The sequence below is a fragment of the Pterocles gutturalis genome, unplaced genomic scaffold, assembly GCF_000699245.1.
Source record: "Pterocles gutturalis isolate BGI_N339 unplaced genomic scaffold, ASM69924v1 scaffold5007, whole genome shotgun sequence".
NCBI lineage: Eukaryota > Metazoa > Chordata > Aves > Pterocliformes > Pteroclidae > Pterocles > Pterocles gutturalis.
In genome coordinates, this window is record NW_010115093.1 from 1 (window position 1) to 18,646 (window position 18,646).

An 18,646-nucleotide genomic window follows, 5' to 3' on the forward strand; every position below is an offset into this window, starting at 1 on the left:
GGCGGATATGACCAGGGGCCGCCAGAAAGGGTAGTTTGTAAGTTACATGAAGAGGTTGTATTTGTTTAATTTAGAATGACTGCTCCAGATCTTCAGCTTGTTTGTTGTTTATTTCAGTATTGGGAGAGTTCATGCATCCGTGTGAAGATGACATTGTCTGTAAATGTAAAACAGAAGAAAATAAAGTGCCGTATTTCAACGCCCCAGTGTACTTGGATAATAAGGAACAGATTGGCAAAGTGGATGAAATCTTTGGACAGCTGAGAGATTTTGTATCCTTCAAAAGACATGTGACGTACACTGTTTGTTTTTTAAAGGCTGATTGATTATTGAAGGGAATTTCTCTAGGATTTCAAGGCTTGGATACCAGTTGGATGTGAACAGTCATGAGTCCAGCTGTAACTGTTGGTGTCAGTAGGTGCCTCATTCCCATTAGGTGTCTATCTTAAAGCTTTATTGGTATGACAGAGTACCTTCTGTCAGGTAGAGGTTTTCAGTCAGTACCAATGCTGGCAGGTGTCTTTTGGTTCCATGGTGGTTTGAGATGTTACTTTTTCTAGCTACCTGACTAAATATTCTGCTATGGGTTACTCATAACAGAGTTGGGGTCAAGGGAGCGAGGGTTTTTTTTGTGCATTAGGGGACCTTGCTCGACTTATTACTTAATTATAAAGGTGAGTTCCTGCTAGGATGTCCTGTTGCTCATTTTCCAGCTTATTACTTAAACTGCTAATAAAAGTGGACGTATGCTAGGATCTCCTCTTGCAAAGCAAGCTTGTAGAGACAGAGGTACTGGGCCTGTTCTGTTATCACTGCCAGGTTGACAGAATCCATGACAAAAGTAGAACAACTGGGTGAGTAACCCTGTAACATGGCAGTAAGATTTAGCTGGTGTTGGTTGAGCATCAGTAACTTGCTGCATGCATTTTTATCTCCCACATCAAATGTGAAGTGAAATGTGCAGGTTTAAATCACTCTCACGCTTTGAATGTATTAACTTGCAGATTTACTTTTTGTATCAGAATTATTTGAATTTCAGAAAGTTGTTTTCTTCCTACAATAATGTGTTAAGAAAATACATTACTGGCTTTTGCAGCTCCTTGCTTTGCATTTTAATCTAGAGTTTTAATTAAGCGGAATTAGCCAACAGCTCTTTCTGGTCTTAGGAACTGCATACCGAAGTCCTTGCATACTGCCGAGGCAAGGGGTTTGTACAGGGCTGCATGTGGGGTTACAGAGGGTGTCTGCCCCTTCACTGTAGGATGAGGCTGGGCGTGCGGTTAGTCACATAATCAAAATCACTATTTCTAATGTTTTATTTCTGCTGTGTTCCTTAAAGAAACTAACAGTATTTTTCAGTGAAACTGTCTGAGAACATGAAAGCCTCTTCATTTAAAAAAATGCAAAAGGTGAGCCAATCTCAATAACAGAATTCTACTGTATGTCATCAGTTAGACAAGTTTACTCTATGTTATCAGATAGTAAAAACTTTTATGAAGTTTTTTTTAACTTTAAAAGCTAGTTGTCCTTCGTAAACATAAATATTCATTTCCTCTTCCTTTTCACTTCTGTGTCTGGCATGTTCTTCCTTCTCCCTGTCCCGCAAAAAAAGATGCAACAAATGAAACTCATGCACATACAATTTCTGTTTTAGTAACTTTATAACACTGTGATTTATTTCCTGCATGCTTTCTTTATTGGCCTATTTGCAGAAGACAATTTGATATAAAGGGTTAAGGCCAAGTGGTGGATATTTGCAAAGGGAGATAAAAATGTGCTCTTTAGCTTTGGTATTTTCGAAGCCTAATGGAACTGTCTTCCTACAGTTTTACATTGATCCAGCAAAGCTGCTACCCCTTCAGAGGTTTTTGCCAAGACCTCCTGGAGAAAAAGGTGCTCCCAGAGGAGGTGGTAGAGGAGGACGTGGTGCTGGACGTGGCGGAGGAAGAGGTGGTGGTAGAGGTACAACCCCAAGAATGAAAGCTGCAGAATGTTGGGTGTTGGGGTTTTTTGGTGTGGGGTAGCTTGTTTGGGTTTTTTTGTTTGGTTTTGGGGTGTGTGTGTGTTTTTGGTAAAGCTACAGTTGAGTATTTGGATATCAACGGTTGTATTGCAAAGAAAAATGTTAAGCATATTTCTGCTTGATGACTCAATGGAAGCAACAGTGATATCTTTGCAATGGCAAGACCTAGGCCTCTGTAGCTAGCTGAGTACTAGCTCCAAAGCATAGGGAGGAGAGTATCTCAATTTATAACAAAGACAGAAAGCATGACTTGCAGTGAAAGGTGTTGTAGATAATAAACTGTCAAAACTGTCTGTGAAGGCTGTATTTTTAGGATGTTCTAAAAATCTAGTTTGGACAAAATACTTGAAATGCAATGTTTTGAGAGAGGGGTGAATGACCTGTTAGATCTTATCCTTCTTTGCTTTTTGAACATCATCTGCAGTGTACTCCTCAATTAATGCAGAGGTTAATTTTTTCTTACATCATAGTTTTTTTCCCCTCTTCTCCCTACCCTGCCCCTTTGCATGGAGCAAGGCACAAGCAGTTTTTTGTTTTGTTTGTTTTAATGTTCTATTGGATTGTAAGTAATTAATTACTAATAGTAGTAATTATTTTTTTGCTCTCATGGAAGAAAGTTATTGTGGAGTTTTGTTAGTGTCTTTAGTATTTCGGACATTGTATATGAGATATTAAGCAATTTCTGAAATGCTGCAAATGATCCCTAGAAGAGACAAGGTACTAGTAACTGACCTAGCAACTGTCCAGCAATTGACAGTTTCTTCGTTTTTGTTGTTGTTTTCCTTTCAGAAGCTGTCAATGAAATAAGTTGTTATGCATAACAAAGAATTTGTGTGCTCCTCAAAGTGTAATTTCTTTCCTGTGTTCAGGAGGATTTGGAGGAGGAAGAGGTGGAGGAAGAGGTGGAGGAGGAGGAGGATTCAGAGGAGGAAGAGGTGGAGGAGGAGGATTCAGAGGAGGAAGAGGTGGTGGAGGAGGTTTTCGGGGTGAGTGTGTGGTTGTTTACATTTCAGTAAAAAAGAATGGCTCTTGATTTCTAAAGCTTTTGAATATTAAGCAGAATGTTATATTTTTATTTATAGATGTTTATAGTTTTATGCAAAAAATTTCTGTGCATCACAGTAGCTAGCTTAAACTGAAGCACAGTATTCTGCATTTTTTGATGCTTGTGTAAGACCATGCTAGTTTTTTGCATTCAAAAAGGACTGTGGGAACAGATAAGGATGATAAATTATTTTATCAAGTCATTTAGTATTATGTACACAAGTTATTTGCTTTAAATACATCTAAGATGTGATTTTTGTTGTATTTTTCATCCCTCTTAAAATAGGAAGAGGTCATTAAAAATGGAGCCATGAGCATTGCCCTGCTGTCTTACCATATCATCTGCAGAAGTGAAGAACAAGGAAAAATTTTTGTAAAGGAAAAAGTTCTTTTTATAAAGAACGTGAAGCTGTAAAATGACAATTATTGTTACGCTTAATGACTGTTGATCAGCACATGAGGAGAGCATAGCCCCAGGTGAAGAACTGAAGACTGCTCAGAGTATACTTGAACTTTTTTAGCTAAGCCAGGATTCAGTTATTCTTAAACTGCTTCTGACAAGTGACATAGCCAGTGCTTGACTTCATGTTGGAGTCTGGAGTAAACAATCATTTGAAATGTTATTTTAAAAAACCCTACGGGTTCACTGCATGCATATTTGTCAGTATGAACCTCTTACGTGTGTGTGACTGATCCCTAGGTTCTCATCCTCTTTTTATATTGAATCTTCTGGATTGCTCTAAAATGGACATGCTGTTTAAACAACCTTGGGAACTTTTTTTACAAACTAAACTTCAAAATTTTGTGTTGATAGAATTTTTTTATACTTAATAATGTGTAAAAGGAAAGGAAGATTGCCAAGGGTATTTTGTGGATTTTTGGGTACAAATCTCAATGAAAGGCGAAGGCATTAAGACATGTTCTTCTTAGAAGGTACTATCTAATGAATCAGAAAAGGTTAATGCTATTCTTAAGTCACCTAATTGTATCTAGTTACACTGATATTAAAGTTGCTAAGGGTTTTTAAACTGCACCCACCTCCCCCTGAGCCTGTTTCTCTTGAGGTATTGATGTCGGTACCGCACCTCCGTGGAGCTCTGAGCTTGCGTAGGGCTAAGGTGAGATAGCCCATCACAGGGCTCCTCTGCACACAGTGCTTTCAGTTCAATATTGCTTAAAAAAGGCGTGAAACAAGCTGCACGAGTCTTTATTCTCTTTAATTGGATACAATATGAGGATTGTTGAAAAGCTAGTAATGATTTCTTCTTAAGGATGGAGGAGAGCAGGGTGCCTCTCTAATTTTGGAAATCAAATAAGAATAGAAAAGTAGAATCTCTCTGGATTTCCTCTGGAGACAGGAGTCTGTTCACAGTCTCTCATACCAAGCACTTTGAAAAGGGATCTGTAGAATAATCTACATGCAAGTATTTTGAACATCTTGTTCAATGTGAAAGGAATTGATCATACTGTTACAGGAGATCTCTCCCTCGCTGAAGCAAGGCTGCGTTTGCCCAAGTTGGACAGTGTTGTACAGAGAGAAGCCATAAGAGCAAATATCTCCATAGAATTTTTTCCTCTTAATTTAATGGGATAGAGAGCACAGAACTAATATGCTCTAAATTAAAAATAGTGCCATGAGAAGCAATTTTTTTTTTCTTTTTTTTAAACAGATAGGAAGCTGCAAATGCCAGTGGCAATGTGGCTCTGCACCAGGGTAATAAAGCAGTCTGCATTCGTGGAGCATGGTTTGGATAGGGAGGAAGGTTTCAGACAGACAGCGATACAAAACTGTTGTACTGCTGGATGTTTTGCTGAGAATATCTGAGCATGGACCCAGGACATGTTCAAATCGGGGTCAATCAAGCTTTACACATTTCAGCAGGCTGCGAGCAACAGCTGTGGCAGCACGGGGATGGTTCATCAGCAGAGCTGTTTCACCAAGATAATCAGAAGGTGCCAGCCTGCCCAATTCAACAAATTCTTCATTTTCTGATCAACGCTGTAACACTGCAGCTGTGCCCTCCAAGATAATGAAGAGCTCATCTCCTGGCTCTCCCTGGACTACCGTCTTTTGCCCATCCTCAGACTGTACTGGTTCCAATGCATCAGCTACAGTGAGATGCTCTCACTTGTCCAGAGATTCCAATATAGATACTTACTAAGGAATTCCTCGTGCATCTTTCTTGAAGTACTCCCCATCAGGATCCCTCTATAGCTATCTCTGTCAATGCCCCACAACTTCACATTCCCGAAGACTATGCTCCTCCTTGCTGCTGCAGCTGCTAGAAGCTGCCATGGCTGGTACAGGGACAGCAGCAACAGCTTATAAATGGGCAGTAAGATATGTTGATCCCAGGATCAGCTGGCGTGGGCTCCACCAGGCCCTCACCACTCCCTGCCCATCCACGCCCGGCTGTGGCCTCGGAGCTGCCCAGAGAAGCTGTGGATGCACCATCCCTGGAGGGGTTCAAGGCCAGGCTGGATGGGGCCCTGGGCAGCCTGCTCTAGTGGTTGGCAGCCCTGCCCAAAGCAGGGGGGTTGGAACTAGATGATCTTTAAGGTCCTTTCCAACCCAGGCCGTTCTGTGATTCTATGATTGAACTTTTTAATTAATGAATGCAGCAACTGGCAAATGAATTATATTGGCCTTCTGCTTAACAAAAAGAAACAGGTAATTTGTCAGCACCAGGATTGGACAGTTGCGGGTTGTTTTAACAAACATGACTGTTAGTTTGAGTAGTCTCTGGAGCAGTTCTTGAAACAAGGTAGCAAAGCAACTGTTAAGAATTCTATTAAGTCTGAAAAGATGCTGCATAGGATAATAGATAAAAATGTTCTTCAGCTTTAAAAGAAGAAAGCCACAAAACATTGGAATTTCTGCTAATATGCTTTTTGAGAAGAAACTGAGGCTGCTGTTCAACTGCAGCAATCAGGAATTGAGGGATACGGATTATTTTCCTGGTGTTGCTATACACGTAACTTTAACCAGTTCAGTTAAATCCAGACCTCTGAAGATGGTTAGACTTTACTTGCTGTGACTGTCATTACTTTTGTCATGTTTGTAATTGGATCCTCTGCTATGCTGTATGTCTTTGCTGATGCTTCAGTTGCTAGTTGTGGGTGTCTGACTTAGATCTTTCCTTATTCTTCTGGCTTTGGAAGACTAACACAACACAGTCCCCACTCTTACACCCACATTCGTGCTCTGCTTTACTATTCTTACTTTACGGACATACTTTTTCCCAGGATACCAGAAGACTGTCCTACCATCACCTGTAAGTTGCGCGGTGCAACAGCTGATGTTTCAGTTACATGAGGCACCGTCGCGCAGCACTCAAGAAGCGTATGCTTTGAATCACACAGCAGGTGGAGCAAGGAGGCAGCCTGAAGCCATCGCAAGGCCAAAGCAAAGACTCTGACGTTTGTGCACAGGGGAGATAGACAAGTGTCCATTGCAGCTCTGGAGGGAAGATTGGCCCTGGGATTGCAGTCCCATCTGAGAAATGTGTGAGAAGGATTATGGCATGCCTTATGCATACAAACAACATTGGATGGGATTTTCTAATTAACAGTTTAAATTAGTAAGAGAAGAAAAAAAGTAATTTATTAATTTGTTTTCCATTGGGTTTGAACCCTTTGCACAAGAGTAGCAGGAAATTCTGCCTTATAGAGCCCTCCAGTGGTGATGTGTTTAATAAACATAGGAAGGGTTTGGTTTGGTTTTTTTTGTGCAGTTAGCACTGAAAATAGCAAAGAGATTTTGTTTTAGTGTTTTCTTTTGGGTTTTTTTTAATGCAAACGGTAAGTTTCTCTACTCTTCACTTGTGGGCTGAAATATACTTTACACATAACTGAAAGCAATTTGCTGAACCCTGTGGGAGTTTTGCATTGCCCCATATCTGTACGGATACTACAAATTGAAGAACGGACTTAAATAGAAATTGCATTTTGTTTCTACTGATTTGGGACAAGTGGTAAGGGAAAGCGTCACTTGAGGCCCCTGACACTAGTAATATGACCTGTTATTGGAGGGTAACAATGGCCTGATGTTTTGGATTTTTTTTTTTTTTTAATGCCAGTATTAAAAAGCAATGTGGTGAGCAGTGTCTTATCTGGTTTAGGAACTGTGTTTCCAACTTTCTGGATTATTTGCATACTTTAATTCGTGGTTTTATCTTTTTGGCTTTGTTTTATGAGCTGCAGTGTTCTAGAAAAAATTACTAAAATTACTAAATTACTAATTACATTTAGGTTCATGATAAGTAACGTCTGCCTTTAGTTTTGACTTATTTATATCAATTCCTGTTGCTGTAAAATTAGCCACATTTAAGAGAAGAGGAGATGGCAACAGTGTGATGGTATATAAGGTGAACTGCGTGTGTTAGAAACTTGCGTTTTAACCAAAAAGTGTGTATAAAATCTGTATGGTCTCATTAACTGCTACTCTAACTCTGGGATCCTATCTGAATAAAAATAGTAATGCTTTGCTTTTCTGAGACATTCAGTGTGGCAAGCTCTGACTTCTGCGGAAGCTGCAAGATCTGAGATGCTTTTGAAAATCTTGCCAAAGTTTCAGGGGGAGAAAGCAGAGATCGAATGGTCACTATGCTTTTATCTTTGAGGCAGGACTATGGGGCACTGAGGAAGTGGCTTCATTGCCAAGCAGATCAACTTTCCTTTCACAAACCTCCCACCCTGTTCCTGCCTAATCCTCTTCTGACAGGAAAATACCGTAATAATACAGGCATCCTGGGAGCTGCAAGTGAGCGTAGGTCTGTGGCATTAAAGAAAATGTTTGCTGGTAGCAGTGTGACAGATGATTGTCTGTAGTAACGATGACTAAATGTAATGACTGCACAACTTTTATATCAACATTTTCTTACCTTTACATTCAAATGGGGAAAAGCCGAGGAGTGGGAGGGAATGCTCTGTGAGTGTTGCGTGGGTTAGAGAAGAGAGAGCTCTTAGGTGTCCTTCCTTTCCATGGTCTGGCTGTATTCCTCAATACCGCCTGTGTCACTGCACCCTCATTGCTGTTCAGAAGACACAGCCCTAGCCTGGGAGCCTGCTTGACCTGCCCGTGAACCACATACACCTGAAGAACCACTGGTTGCTCCTCCTTGGCACTCTTATACCCAGTATGAGTACAAAACTGGAGGCAAAAACTGTGTGAAGGGGAGCTGGTGGGAGCATATAAGCTCTTCATCCAAGAGTTTGTTGCAGCTAATATTTGTGTAGGATTTTTTAAAGGTCTTTAATTTGCTGTACTGCTCGCTCATCCTTGCAGAGAAGAAAACATGAACTTCTGCTGCTCAAGGGTTTGGAAAATACTTAATAATTTTGGGCCCAATAACATGCTTAGGAAATTTTTCCCAAAGAAAGCTTATATATGTGTGTTTGGGAGAGGGAGGGTGTGCAGACTTGTAAGGCATGTTCAACAGCCTTCTTCTGCAGACCAGGCTATTTTGGAAATGTAGCGATTGAGTTTTCTGGAAGTCATGCTTCACTTTAGAAAATACTGGACTATGTTCTTCCTTTGTCTGTGTCAGCTTGAGATTTTAAATCAAACTAAGAATCTTGAAGAAGTAGAACTTTAAGTATTTGAAGGGATGGACTTCAGTGTAAGCATATCCTGCTTTTTAAATAAATTGACATTTATATCTTCATGTTGTGCTGTGGTGATGATGGGAATTAATTCCAATCTGGGCTGATGACCAACTGACCTGAGCCAACTTTTGTTGAGGTTTCCAAAGCATTGCACAAGAAGTTTGAAAGGAAAAGTTTGGGGGCATGTGACAGTTAATCTCTTTAAGCAGTAAGAACGAAGTTTAAGCATACTGTTGGAAATGTACTGGGTTCTGTGCTGCTCTTTGTTTTAGTTAACAATCTCCCGAATAGATTTGGAGTGTAAACTTCTTTGCCCTTTAGTCCAATAAATGGTGCTTGGAGTTTGTTGGTGGTGGGGGCAGCTCTCCCTACCCCACTTTTTTTTAATTGTTCAGTGAGTCTGTTGCATAATAGAAAGAATTTGCCTGACAGGGCTTCGTAGTGTTTCGTCGTCTTGATGAATTCTTGCAGAGGATATACGACAGTCTCTTTTGTCCAAAATGCATTGGAATGATTCCTCCAATTCCTCAGAAAGTGACAATGAAGCTCATTCAGCCTTTACACAGACTGAGCACAACATAGTTGCAGCTTACTTAATAACAGCAGGTATGGGCACTGGCAAATCCTTGTGTAGCTTTTTCAAATAGAACTGTACATCTGAATGCTCATTTTGTATAGTGACAGCGGTGACATTTCAATTTGTATTACACAAATGTCTGATGGCTTTTCTCCATGGTTTACTGACAAGTTAGCAATCAGCAGGCTGACTGAAGTGTGCAGAAACATCTACGTTTTCTGCTCTATATTTGCAGGCAGTGTTGTGTCTCAAAAGATATATTGTGTTGATACGTAATTATAGAAGACAGTAAGAATTAATTTCTGCCAGCTTGCAAAAGAGATAAAAATAGGGCATAGCTATCACATCTCGCATTTTTCTGTGATGTGCTTGACGCTATCTTGAGATTTCTCTCGGGCCACATGTTTGTAGTAATATATGTGGAGTCTGAGCATGTGAGCGGGTGTCTGTTAGGGGGATGTAAGGGGAAGGGTTGGAATGTGACTTAGAGGGAGGGAGCTGGTCATTAATCAGGGAAGAGCAGACTCCAGTTGCAGCTGTATTTTTCACCGATGACACATGTTAGAAAAAGCATGCTGGAAGGCTTGACATCGTGTTCATTCCCTGTGACTGCAATGGCCTTTGGCTAAACTTGAATGATTACAGAATTAGTATGTTTTTTCCTTGAAAACTTTCTCATTGTTATAACCACAACTGCTTCAGTAATGTTTTTCTGAAGCAGAGTGCTATAGCAATGAAATATCAACCTGCCCAAGTATGTTAAAAAAAGACCTCCTATGCCTTTATTATGGAAAATTAAATCAGTTTGTAAATACTTTATTCATACACCCTACCATACATTTTCTATGTTATCATTGGCTTTTAAAATACTTTAAAATATCAATGTACTTTAGGTTTATATGAAATAGTATTGCTGATGGTCACATTTTATTTAGCTTATCTGAAGTGCTAAGTATCAATTTGCTGTTCTGGTAAGGATGGTATTTTTGAATGCAAAAGCAGTAATTTGTTTCAGGTTTTTAGAGAAATAGGTAGAACAGCTACACAGATCAGCAGGCTTGTTAAGAAGCTGTAGAGCTGGATGATGGTCAGGTATGGGAAGACTAGATAAACTCTGCAGTACTACCACATTATTTGCAGGTAACTGGACCTATTAGGTGCTGCAAATCTGTATCATACTTGTTATATTTTAATTAAAATTAATTACATTGTATGTAACAGGGCAGTCTTTTCAGATAGTTTGACCACCTGGTGTTAGGGATCAAAGCTATCATAGGTGATCAATGGGATTAGCCAGAATCAACCCAGCTCTTCTTCTTAATCTTGCATGGAAATTAAATGTCTTTTAAAAAAAGTTACTTTGTGGGTTGGGGTTTTTTTTAATTACTATTATAATTGAGGTAGTCTAGTAAATCTTTCACCTGTAGCTTGGACTTTGCTTTCTTAATGAGGAATGTTTTTGACAGTAGGGTCTATAACATCTTTGAAAGTATGATTGGTTGCTTTGTAAATGCCTTACCATGGCAAGGCTCACAGCTGGAAAATTTAAACTGTGTTAATAAGCAGATGTATAAGAATAAGAATGAAGTATAGGTACAGCATTAATCTTTATGCTTTAAAAGGTTTGAATGCTTTCTCTTTCTTTCACAAATAATTGCTTTGTTTTCTGAGAAGGAAGTCATTGTTAGGTATTGCAGTTTACAGTGGTCAGTGTATTAATTTTAGTGGTGCAGGAAGCAATACTGCCTCATGGATATCCATGGGGGGTTGGACATGAAGAAAGGAGAAGGGACTCTTTAGCTTTAGTACTATATTTCTTTATTACAACTCTTTGTCTACTGGCTGTTTCTTTTGTTGCCTGATAGTAGACTTCAGACACAGTTGAGTCAAGCCAGGCCAAAGAGGGTGCCACAGAAGCCAGCACTGTACTTGGTGGCTGGAGTGTTTGGACTGTAATCCTAGGTGCTTTTTGAATTTCTGCTCTGCTTGTTGTCATTGCATCAGAAGTCCCAGGTTCAGCAAAACACTCCACATCTGGCCCTTGCTGAATGCAAGTGCAAATCATCTAATTGGAAAAGCTTTTCTCTCCTTTTCAGGCGTCTGTCCTTTTTGTAAAATTGTGCTCGACTGAGAATAAAATTTGTTTAGGAGTTAGATATGACAATAGGCTGCATTTTCTTCTACATTGATATTAGTGGCTGATGTGCATCTTTTGTAAAGTTTCCCTTTTTCTGTTTCTACAGGAGTGATAAGCATTTTCAGTAACATTGTTGTGTTAGGCATCTTTGTTAAGTACAAAGAGCTTCGGACAGCAACCAATGCGATTATTATCAACTTGGCTTTTACTGACATTGGTGTTAGTGGCATTGGTTACCCCATGTCTGCTGCCTCCGACCTGCATGGAAGCTGGAAATTTGGATATACTGGATGTCAGGTATTGCAATCCAGTCAGAGAGGATGTTTTGGGCACTTAAACTGATAAATAAGTAGTAGCTCTGCCTAATATTAGTTCTTTTAAGAGAGAAGATGGAGATGCAGAATTTTGCTCTAGACCTGAAGCTGGTGTTCTGTAATGTCAGCAATTTTTGGATATAGGATTTGGTGTGAATTTCATTCCAAACTTATAATTAAAACCATTATGTAATAATATATAATATATATAATAATATAATAATAACCTTATATATATCATATGGAGATTTTAAAATAGCTTTAAGAAGGCTTAGGAAATTAAATCCCCAAATGAAACAGGTTATAGTAGAACATGCGTGTTTGGTGACTTACTTGATAGTTTGATTATTTCCTTCAGTACTTTGCTTATGGAAGAGAACACTGTCTGAATATAATTTTGTAGTGCCTTTGATTCAGTCCACAAATTTGTGCTTGTACCTTTGACAGATTGCTCAGGAAGGATTTCTTTTTGTTTGTTTTGATTTCAGATCTATGCTGCCTTAAATATCTTTTTTGGGATGGCAAGTATTGGTTTGCTCACTGTTGTTGCAGTTGACCGTTACCTGACAATCTGCAGGCCTGATATAGGTACTGTATGTACAGCCAAAAGTCATTCACTGTTGGGCTTCTGTGAAATAAGAGTCTAATTGTATTGTTTTTCTTATTAATGACTCCATAATTACAGTACGGGGCATAATTTGGATTTAGCGCATGATCCCACAGTACTTGGTTAAGTAGGTTATCTGGTTGGCGTGGATGGTACTGCTTGTGAAAGTGAAAATTTCAGAGTTAGGCTGGTTTTAAGTTGTATTTTCATGGCTGTTTCCAGTCTTTAGAGGGCCACATCCGTATCCAGAAGCACATGAAGAGCCTCTAGCTGTGGGAGGTTTTGACCACTGTCAAGCTAGTGTGTGCCTCTAGTGTTGTGTTAACCCTGTGCTGGATGTTTTTCTCTCCTCTCTGTTACAGCTGTATGGTAACGGTTAATCATTTGCAATCAGGCAAAGAGGTGCTTGAATGCATTGTTGCATAACAAGCTTTTTGGCATGGGGTTGGGATCAGGTGTTGCCTGTACGCTGTGAGTTGGAGCAGGTGATGGTATTTAAGTGGCCTTTAAGCCTGGAAAGCTTGAGATGTCATTCAGCAGCGTGAAACAGGTATGCCACAGTGTGAAATAGGTATGCCACAGTGTTTGGGAGTGTGAGCCTTTGAAAGGATCATTATTGACCTGGTATGTGCTTGCTGGAAGCCACTTGTCGTTCAAGTTCAACACTGGAAAGAAGTGAAAGACAGCAACGTTTTGTGATTGTATGTGCTTGGCCGCCTTTAAGGCTGGAAAGCTTGAGATGTCATTCAGCAGTGTGAAACAGGTATGCCACAGTGTTTGGGAGTGTGAGCCTTTGAAAGGATCATTATTGACCTGGTATGTGCTTGCTGGAAGCCACTTGTCGTTCAAGTTCAACACTGGAAAGAAGTGAAAGACAGCAACGTTTTGTGATTGTATGTGCTTGGCCGCAGGAAGAAGAATGACTGCCCGTAGCTATGCCACGCTAATCCTTGCTGCTTGGATCAATGCAGTCTTCTGGGCTTCCATGCCTGCTGTAGGCTGGGCTAGCTATGCTCCGGATCCGACTGGAGCAACGTGCACAGTAAATTGGAGGAAAAATGATGTGTAAGGTTCCTCTTCATCCTTTCTTTTAAATTTGCTGTCTCCTTGAAGGCTCCGATTATTTAATTCACCACTATATGAGCATAACTACTTTCTGAAGTATGAAGCCTAATTTATAAAAATAATTTAAAACCAATGGAAATAATATAGAGCAAGTCTAGAAAAAACATAAGAATTGAACCATGCTTTGAAAACCTCTTGTAGTTGCTTATTAAAAAAATTAAGGCTAAAGAAATCTTTCCTCCATCTTTAAAAGCTTGTTTTAAAATTTCATCATCAAATCAAAATATCAAATTCTTTAGTAACTTTTCCTGGATGGCTATTTGTAAGTTACTGTGTTTTGTTTTTCTGTCTTATCAGGTCCTTTGTTTCCTACACAATGAGTGTAATTGCTGTTAATTTTGTTGTACCCTTAACAGTCATGTTTTACTGTTATTACAATGTTTCCCGGACAATGAAACAGTATGCCCGCAGTAACTGCCTGGAGAGCATCAACATAGATTGGTCTGACCAAGTAGATGTGACGAAGGTACGGTAAATGAGCATGTGGGTTGTTCTGAGCATGTCCTTTTGTGTTGAACTCTTGGGGTCAAAGGAACAGTGCAGCCTTTTAAGCATTTCTGTTTCCTACATTCGCCTTTTTCCTTTTATATTAAATATTAAATTTAGCCTTGGTGAAAACTCTTGGCTTGACCTATAACACCAGATTCTTTGCTTTTGGCCTAATACTCTTTCCAGATGAATAGCTACTTGGAAGGCTGGGAACAACGTGGCTTTTCCTTGCCTCTGCCCTCTGTCATTGCATAGAAATGTACCTCAGAGATGTCCTAGAGGGACTTTTACTCTGTGTCTGCAGAGTCCTTAGGCTTTCTGCTCAGCTCACAGGTCTATCTGCTCTGAAATGGATTGGGCAGCTCTGGTTTGAACTCATGGCCTAGAAATAAAAGTGCATTTCCCAGCTCCTGAGCTGTGTGGTTCTGATCCCTTGTTCTTTCTAGTCTGTTGAGCTTATCGCTTTCTTATATAAACAATAGCAAATGTGAGTTATGGCATAAAATTATATGTCCTGCCTGGAAGGTTGACATTCTTTTAACATATAAAAGTCCTTGAGGAAGCTTGAAGTTCACAAGCTGCTTTGATTTTGTGTAAAGATATGATTTATGGTTGGGCATTATAAAAAAAGTGGGAGAGAATTTGATAGAAGAGTGTGTACCTATGCTTTTAAATTACTTATCAATGCAGACTTAACATTCCTTGGAAAACTTTCTCATTACTAAATTTTGAAAAATGTTATTTTTTTACCTAAAAATAATAATTTGATCATTTTGCTCTTCTGAAGAACTTTCATAATACTGAAACCTGAGGATTCAGTTTTGAGTATTATGACAGTGACTGCTCAGATCTCTCCTCAGTATGATGCTTGAACGTGGCTATCATGCTTTATTAAACCAAGCAGATGCTTCTGGGTTCCTTAAGTATGTGGACTGAGCCTTTGTGTGCTGGAACATTTACTTTCTTTTATTTAACCATACCATAGTTAAGCCTTATGAAACTTTTTTATTAGGTTGGACAGTTTTAACATAATCAATAGTGCTGACTGTGAAGAATGATTGTACATAATGAAAGAACACCATGCCAAAATAAATGGCAGTGTGATGTGCTATTTAAATCCCCAATGTGAGATTACATCATAACCTGTCAAAATTTGCCAGGTGTGCTTGTTTGCATGGTGTTATTTGGTTCTGGATAGCTCTGTTTCCATACAGGTGCATGCGCTTTTGAGGTTAGGTTGTGAGGTCTTCATCTTCAGGTAGTACTGGTTATGTGTCTGTTCCTCTTGTTTTACAGATGTCTGTCGTGATGATTGTCATGTTCTTGGTGGCGTGGTCTCCATATTCTATTGTGTGTTTATGGTCTTCCTTTGGAGACCCACAGACAATTTCTCCTGCAATGGCCATCATAGCGCCTCTATTTGCAAAATCTTCCACGTTCTATAATCCCTGCATTTATGTAATTGCAAACAAAAAGTAAGTGCTCCTAGTTTAGTACCAGCGTACTTCATGATTTTAGCATATCAAACTGTCGTAATGCTCAAGGCCAGCTTACCCAGTTTTTATTTATACTTGGCTCCCCAGGTAACGATCTTTCTGCTTTCCCTTTCTTGTCCTTTACAGGTTTCGGAGGGCAATCGTGGCGATGGTGCGATGTCAGACAAGACAAGAGATAACTATAAACAATGCCTTGCCCATGAGTGTATCTCAAAGTGCACTGACGTCGTAGAACTTGTGGCATTTGCCTGCACAATTTACATGGAAAGGAGTGAAATCTGGGTCAAAGTTAATTAATCTTTTGGAAGATTAATCTTTTGGAATAGTAATCTGCCCCAGCCAGCTGTTTTCTGTTAATCTCAGTAATCTTTTTAGATAGGTTAAAAAGAAAAAAAGACAAAATCCACTAAGACTTTAGTTTTTGAGAGTGAGGTTTATCGGCCCAATATGTCTGTCTCAGAGAAAAAAGGCTAGTGAAGTGTTTGCTGTGACTCCTGCAGGATTGGATGTGGGGACACAGGGAGAGACTGAAGCAGGAGGTCCTTAGGTTCAGTAACACAGATTTTACACCTGTAGTTCCTTTAATGAATAACTTTCCCTCAACTTCCCCTGAAAATTTTCCAGACTTGAAATACTCTGGATCCTCCCTGTGTGAACAGATTTCTATACCAAGTGTCCATGTTGATGTGCCTTGCAAACTTCTGTTCCTGTGAATATGTTAAGATATGAAATTATCTAGGCAAGCCCTATAGAACCTCTTATCAGCTTTAGGATTTTGAAGGAGTTTCAGGATACTTCATGTATTTTTAAAGTTTTGGCTCATACGACTAAGTGAATTTGTAGGAAAGACAGCTTTTGTTTTAGTAATAGTGCATTTCTAGTACTTGTGACTGCACAGCAAATCCTGAAAATGAGACAAAAGGCACCCTAAATCTTTACACTTGAGAGGCACATAAACCTGAGTAGATATTTGTGGTCATTTCTCATGGTTTCTGTGTCAATCTCATGGTTACATGGTACTGCTGTGTCATTTAAAAAAAAATACCTTTGGCAATTAGAGCAATAGATTTATTCAGGAAGAGATGACTGTGTATAGCTCTGTTTATGAATGGTAGTATATGCACTATTGATGATTCTCAGAATTTGAGAGTAAATATCTTCTATTGTGTATGCATGCATCTGAAGTTTGGCTTTGCAGCGTGTAACTTATTTGAAATATACTTGTTTGTGTTTCTTTTTTTATTTGTAAAAGCACATTTTTACAGGATATTTTAAAAGCTCTGGAATCTAGGCTTCTTATTAATTTGTAATTTTTTAGTATTAAAGAAAATGCCATGTGATATCCTCATGCTGTACTAGATTTCCTTCTGGAACCTTGGGACACCTCATGGACAGTAACTAATGCATTGCCTCTTAGAGCAAAAAGCTATTTTATTGCATACTAATCCAACAAGCTACATATTATAATAGCCTTGAATCATGCTGGATATGATTTGAAGCAGAGTGTGTTCTTCTGGCAGAATAAAGAATCAGCTGGTTTAACTGATCCCTTTCAGGACACATTTGAAGGTTAAGCAACTACAGATCTCAGCTAATCTGCTGTAATCTGCTGTTACTAAATGGATATCTACGTTCACGTTTGTAGCACACAGCACACGAGTGCCTAGGAATAAAGTTTTGGAATTTTTTTAAATTTCTGCTGGGAGGAAGCCATGAATCTGTTTATTTTCTTCTACCTCCTAATGAGCTTTTTTGAAGAAGCGCGTGGGTTTTGTCCTTCACAATGCACTTGCGTTTACCATGGCAGAAGTGATGGCACTGGATCAAGGTATATATTTTATTATTTGTTATATAAGACAATTTATAAGGAAAAGGGTTGAAGAAATTGGAAATAAAATTCTCATGCATTGCAATTTGGTTATTAGTTCTAGCATAGTTGAAGTAAAGGCATATTTTACTCAGCTATATATGGCTAGCAGCGTTCCTGAACAGGAGCAGATGGTGATTCTGGCTTTGTACTTAGCAAATAGCTACTCTGCATCTTCAGTTTTTGGAAGAGGCAATTTCTGCTCCATGATTTTCCTGCTATTGTAATGTCCTTTCTATTTCTGCAAACTAGTTGTCTACTGGAAGGTGATTCTGTTTTAAATTATTACAATAGTTTATTGTCACAACATATCTAGTATAAAGCTGCACGGGGAGAAGCTGAAATAGAGGAAGAATATAGATTAAAAAAGGAGAAAATTAAAGATAGGCTTATTGAGGTGATTGGAATCTTCAAGCTAATATGTGCAAAGAAGTTAGCCCAAAGAAAATACTGAGAAACCCCATTTTGTGAAATTAATGGGAGCAGAAAGTTCTTAGCGCCTCTGAAAAGCAGGTAATTTCTATGTAGATACCCGAAATAGGACTAGAAATCTCTCCTTTAGAGAAATATGTGAACTCTTTCTATTTTTAGTCTGTTCTGAAAGGTAAATATAGACACACAAATACTTTGAATCTTCATCATGCAGAAAAATTAGAAATTAGTAATCCAATATTCTGAATTTCAGATGGCATGCAGTTCCCACTGGAGATACACGCATCTCTTTTTCCTTATACAGTAGCTTCTGTTTTTTTTGTCAACAGAATGATGGGCAGAAGATGGTGCTTACGTGCTTTAGAATAAAGCAAATCTAGATTTCATGGGAAAGTATCACTGCTATTTTGCAATCTTTTTCTGATTAGAAAATCTATGTTTGGCTTTTCAGTTTTTAAATGCAGAGGACTGTTCTTGATTTTACATTCTCTATTCTGCTAGTAGTGTTGCAGAAAGTAATAGCATTTGCATTTAAATCTGAAATACAAATTTCTGATAAAGAAGATAAAGAAATGCTGATTATTTTTTTTTTACTTCCCCCCCCGCCCCGATGTTAGGTCTGTGCTCTGTAATGATCCTGACATGTATGAGATCCCTGTGAATGTTCCTGTGGATACTGTAAAACTTCGTATAGAGAAAACTGTCATACGAAGGATTCCGACTGAAGCCTTTTACTACCTGGTAGATCTCAAATACCTGTGGGTGACTTACAACTGTGTAGCCAACATTGATATCAGCAGTTTCTATAACTTGAAACAACTGCATGAGCTACGGCTGGATGGTAATCTGCTCTCAACGTTCCCTTGGGAATCGCTGGCAGAGATGCCCAACTTACGAACTCTTGATTTACACAACAACAAAGTGACCA

At 39.0% G+C, this 18,646-nt stretch overlaps 3 protein-coding genes across 3 annotated transcripts in view; all 3 read left to right on the plus strand.

Annotated features, from left to right (window-relative positions):
- Window positions 1-3: 3 nt before the first annotated feature.
- On the plus strand, window positions 4-6,486 carry GAR1 (GAR1 ribonucleoprotein; the record flags this gene model as incomplete). The annotated part of the gene is made up of 6 exons (XM_010075037.1): window positions 4-37; window positions 118-272; window positions 1,350-1,409; window positions 1,827-1,962; window positions 2,893-3,009; window positions 6,314-6,486. Coding segments are annotated over 6 exons (675 nt in total), but the record flags the coding sequence as incomplete, so codon positions are not given.
- A 2,582-nt stretch (window positions 6,487-9,068) lies between these two features.
- RRH (retinal pigment epithelium-derived rhodopsin homolog) lies at window positions 9,069-15,651 on the plus strand. The gene is made up of 7 exons (XM_010075036.1): window positions 9,069-9,280; window positions 11,495-11,685; window positions 12,191-12,290; window positions 13,221-13,374; window positions 13,732-13,900; window positions 15,220-15,398; window positions 15,546-15,651. Exons 1-7 carry the CDS (start codon window positions 9,175-9,177, stop codon window positions 15,649-15,651), a joined length of 1,005 nt encoding a protein of 334 aa, XP_010073338.1. The 5' UTR covers window positions 9,069-9,174.
- Window positions 15,652-17,131: 1,480 nt separating this feature from the next.
- Window positions 17,132-18,646, plus strand: part of LRIT3 (leucine-rich repeat, immunoglobulin-like and transmembrane domains 3) — a 10,073-nt gene continuing 8,558 nt past the window's right edge. The window contains 2 exon segments of the mRNA XM_010075038.1: window positions 17,132-17,247; window positions 18,336-18,645. Coding sequence (XP_010073340.1) covers window positions 17,132-17,247; window positions 18,336-18,645 — 426 coding nt within the window.

Excerpts from the sequence above, each read along its gene's own strand:
- RRH (XM_010075036.1), top strand. The coding sequence starts at position 9,175 with ATGCATTGGAATGATTCCTCCAATTCCTCAGAAAGTGACAATGAAGCT. Across the intron at positions 9,281-11,494 it reads AGCTTACTTAATAACAGCAG|GAGTGATAAGCATTTTCAGT; the intron begins GTATGGGCACTG and ends CTGTTTCTACAG. Across the intron at positions 13,375-13,731 it reads AATTGGAGGAAAAATGATGT|GTCCTTTGTTTCCTACACAA; the intron begins GTAAGGTTCCTC and ends CTGTCTTATCAG.